This window comes from Saccostrea cucullata, unplaced genomic scaffold (assembly GCF_032062105.1).
Source record: "Saccostrea cucullata isolate Sc308-1 unplaced genomic scaffold, CSIRO_AGI_Scuc_v1 ctg2262, whole genome shotgun sequence".
NCBI classification, from domain to species: domain Eukaryota; kingdom Metazoa; phylum Mollusca; class Bivalvia; order Ostreida; family Ostreidae; genus Saccostrea; species Saccostrea cuccullata.
Window position 1 is genome coordinate 182826 of NW_026927022.1, and position 4847 is coordinate 187672.

General features: G+C 33.4%; 1 protein-coding gene across 1 annotated transcript; it reads left to right on the plus strand.

Annotated features, from left to right (window-relative positions):
- Window positions 1-435: 435 nt before the first annotated feature.
- LOC134273273 (macrophage receptor MARCO-like) lies at window positions 436-3480 on the plus strand. The gene is made up of 3 exons (XM_062755459.1): window positions 436-685; window positions 1343-1481; window positions 3240-3480. Exons 1-3 carry the CDS (start codon window positions 436-438, stop codon window positions 3406-3408), a joined length of 558 nt encoding a protein of 185 aa, XP_062611443.1. The 3' UTR covers window positions 3409-3480.
- The last annotated feature ends 1367 nt before the right edge of the window (window positions 3481-4847 follow it).

A 4847-nucleotide genomic window follows, 5' to 3' on the forward strand; every position in this document is an offset into this window, starting at 1 on the left:
AAACTGATGTATTGTACTATACAAATGACATTGTACCTGGTGATACGTCATCAAAATTTTAATCCCTATCTCTTATAATTGCCATATCTTTGTTATATCATTATGGCATCATGCGACCACGCTCCATTTACTATGGATCACTTAATTGTGAAGTGGATTACATCGGGATACCATACTTTTTTTCTTCAATTTTTTACAAATGAAGGTATTAAATAAATATTGAAATATGATAAGTGCTTCTTTATTAAGTTACCTAGCTGAAAGACATAAAACTGTGTATTAAGTAAATCTGTTCTTGATCCATTCGGTACTTTTTAAATTAGTGAACAGTATATCAGTGTAATGTCGATAATATTGGCACTCGGTCTTTGCATTTCTATTTCTTTATCTTCCCTTTGTAAGGCACAGGCTATTTTTAATGAGTCTTGTGAAGAAATGAATAGCAATGGACAGGAATTAGAAAAAATCAAGAATACAGTGGAATCTCAATTGCTTTTGTTTGAAAAGGAAATGAAGAAGGATTTTGATAGTCATCGAAAATACATTGAGAGTGTTTTAGAAATACAGAAAACTCAACTTCTTGAAGCTTTTGAGCGCTTGAGGAATGATACCAACACCCTTGAGCTCCAGCAAAATGACAACATCCGTTCAATTAAACAACTCTCTACAGGACTTGATTCATTTAGTATGTATTAGAAAGATTCAACTGTTTAAAATTCATATACTTCAGTACACCTATAGGTTTATTACTAATAATTTTGTATACTTTTTATTCGCCCGAATCGAAAGATCCGGGGCGCATATTGTTTTAAATTTTTTTCCTGTCTGTTTGTCTGTCTGTTGTCAACTTTAGCCTTCGTTATAACTTTGAATCATGAAAAATAGAGACTTCATATATGGTACGTATACGCCACTAATTAAGCTCTTTCAAATGACACCAATGTGAATGACCTTGTGACCTTGACTGTGACCTATATGCTAAAAATAGCTTTTTTGAACTTGCGCCATTACTTTTGAACCATAGGAGATAGAGACTGCATATATTTGGTATGCAAACTCCACTAATTAAGCTTTTTCAAATGGCACCAATTTGCAAGGTCAAAGACTGTTGCCTTCACTGTGACCTATATGCTAAAAATAGCTTTTTGAACCTTCACCAATACTTTTGAATCATAAGAGATAGAGACTTCGTATTAGGTATGCATACTCCAATGATCAAATGACACCAAGGTCAATGTCCTTGTCACCTTCACTGTGACCTTTATGCTAAAAATAGTTTTTTTTCCGAACTTTGTTGCCGCCTTGCGCAAAGTGTTTCATAAACACATCTTGTATTTTACAGTTTCTGTCCGATTTGTAAATGGTGGTTCCCATTACGGACGAGTCGAGGTGAATTACGATGGTGTGTGGGGAACAATTTGTGATGATTACTGGGATGATGACGACGCCAATGTCACCTGTAAAATGAAAGGCTACAACCGGTAAATTTCAACTTTTGAGCCAAATTTTAAGTTCTTAAACAAAACTTTCTTCTTTTGAAGATTTAGTCAATTTTTCTTAGGCTTGAAAAAAGTAACTTTAGTTACCATTATGGTAGAGAGCTGATATTTGGAAAGAAAAATTATGAGGAGTTTCCATTCTTTTTGTACAATAAACGTCAAGGTCGTATTTAGAGCTCAAAGGTCAAATTTATTGATTTCAATAATTTAGCTAATTTTTAAATTAGTAAAAATCAAATAATACATCTCCTTTAAGGATATACGCAACGTAGTTTGAACTTTTTCTTGTCTTTTTCCATCGAGTTGAAGAGTTCCGATTCTCTAAGGAAATTGTCTGCTATATTTTAATGTGTATGTATGGTGTTTTACACTTCTAAAACAATTTTTGATAAAAATGAACATCTAGAATATTTGTTTAGTATTTATATATATATTTCTTTGAATCATCCAAGAATTTTCATCAACTGATATCTTTCAACAAACTCTTGTAAAGCATGCTGATTTTTTTTCTTTGGGCATCTGATGACACTATAATCTTTATTCAGGAAAATTTACTAATTATAGAATATAAAAGCATCACGTAAGTTTGCGATAGATCATTTTTAAATAATGCACAATATCAGGTTAACTATTCTGTATCTGATTTTATATTTGTATTTTCCTTTTTTGTCCTCTGAAACCTGAGTACAGGTCATCCTTAAGCTCAAGTCTTTTGTCTTTGTTTTAAGATCTTTTGTAAAACAGGCTTTATAATTTTGATGCTAAAAGTACATTATTACCGGCCGCCAGGAGGCGGTCGGTTACTTTATATGAAAGTTTGAAGTCGACGTGCGTTTCTGCGGAGTTAGAACAATTTAAACAAAAATATTTAACGTTCATATTATAGAATATTAAACAAAGATATTTTTAAATGTTTAACAAAAAGCACAATAATCATAAAATTAAAATCATATAAATAAAGGGGGTAAGTGTTTCATCCAATCCTGATTGACATACTCCGACATGAATGAAGTGCGGCGAAGTTATATGTAGGCATAGACTAAAACAAAGACCGCGTTGTAAATCAACAATTTTACTTTCTCTTTTTAAACAGCCTATACGGGATTTATTGTATTTATTTTGAAATGACGTGTATATTTATACATTTTCTATGGAAATTTTTCAAAAATTTGATGAAATATTTATTTCTTAAAAGCACAGAATCTTGCAACATTTTGGTCCAAGAGACTAGGATAAAGCGCGTTTTACAATGTGCCATGCATTTTCCTGCCACAAAACAATGAAAGAGAAGAAATGTAGTGGTGGATCTAGAGGGAGTTGGGGGAAGTTAATATCCTCTAAGAAAGAGCGAGGAGCCCCACATATTTCATATTTGTTGCGTTTTCATTAAAGTAAAACTATAGCTTAGTTTAAATTTTAGTTCTGTACTTTTATGTAAAAACAACTTAAATATTAAACTTCCACCAGAGCGGTTCGTTTACAATTTAAGTACCGAGGTCTATGGACCGTTTGCTTATACATATAATATTGTACATGCATTATGCATGAAGAAAATCGGCAATGCCGCATGCAAGTGTTTCATGTCACGAGGATATTTTAATAGATAAATATAAGAAATTTGAAAGACAGGTCACGCAAATTTCATTTTTTAATTACTTTATCAATGGAACAATAAATTGGTTTGCGGCCGATTTTTGACGCTTGCGTCAAAATATGTTTCTTGTGTATTTTTTATTTCAGTGGTGGAATAGCACACTGGACAGGCTTATACGGCAAAGGAACTGGACAAATATGGCTTGATGACGTTCAATGTACCGGAACTGAGTCCTCACTAATGGAATGTTCAAAGCTTCCATTTGGACAGCACAACTGTGGACACGACGAGGACGCAAGTGTGTACTGTTACTGACGTGTTGAAAGGAAAAGCAAAAATCACCATTAAGACCAATCTGTACATCATAAAATAGCATGAAAATGGTTCAAAGACATATGCATGAACAATTTTCTGCTGAATTATGCAATAATTTTCAAATATTTTTGCACAACTTTTTAAATTTTTTTTTACAATGTTAACACCTGAAAACATTCATTTGACATGTATGCAGAATAAATATCCATTAAACCTGGCTTTTTGTTACAATTTCAAGAAACCGTGTCGAAAAGTACTGCATCCAATTATCTAGCTACATACAGTAAAGTGCAGATAAGTCTTTGATACATTCTTCCAATGGCATACATGTGTATCCATACAGAAATGTATATGATGTACACTGTATGAAATGAATTAGGATCATTTCATTTATGTCACATAGAACCAAACTTTTATTTTCTTGTCTTCTTTAGAGAATTCGAAGTGGATATATTTGAAAGGGAGCTCGAGAGAGGAGCTCAACTTAATTGCTAAGGATTGGTGCGAATATGCTTACAGGAATATTTTTTGCATAGATTTAAAAAAAAGGGGGGGATCAAAATCTGTGCAATGAAAGTTATTCATTTTACTTGCATAAACAGTAGTCATTCTTAAGATATTTCATTACATGTATATAAATGGTGCCTGTTTTGGAGGGTAACATTTGAAATTGACACCCCAAGGAAAACCAATGTCAACCGACGCGTCAGCGGAGGTTGACAATGGTTTTCCGAGGGGTGTCAATTTCAAATGTTACCCTCCAAAACAGGCACCATTTATTTTATTATACTGAATGTCTTATTGATTAAGGTCGTGGATCTCGCTATTCGCAATGTCGTGAAGTCACCTTTGAAAAAATTAAATTTATCGGTTATATCTAATTATGAATAACAAACCCGAGATTTTTTTTCCCCATAACTAGTTGCCTAAGTCATAATATATCCTGTGTTAAGTTGGTATATGATTATCTAGCAAGGTGACTTCACGCCATTGCATGTTTATATGAAGATTTAACGTTTTTTTTTTATCTTGCAGGGTGACTTCACGCCATTGCATATTTATATGATTATCTAGGAGGGTGACTTCACGCCATTGCATGTTTATATGATTATCTAGCATGTTTATATGATTATCTAGGGTGACTTCACGCCATTGCATGTTTATATGATTATCTAGGAGGGTGACTTCTCGCCATTGCACATTTATATGATTATCTAGGAGGGTGACTTCACGCCATTGCACGTTTATATGATTATCTAGCAAGGTGACTTCACGCCATTGCATGTTTATATGATTATCTAGGAGGGTGACTTCACGCCATTGCATGTTTATATGATTATCTAGGAGGGTGACTTCACGCCATTGCACGTTTATATGATTATCTAGGAGGGTGACTTCACGCCATTGCACGTTTATATGATTATCTAGGAGGGTGACTT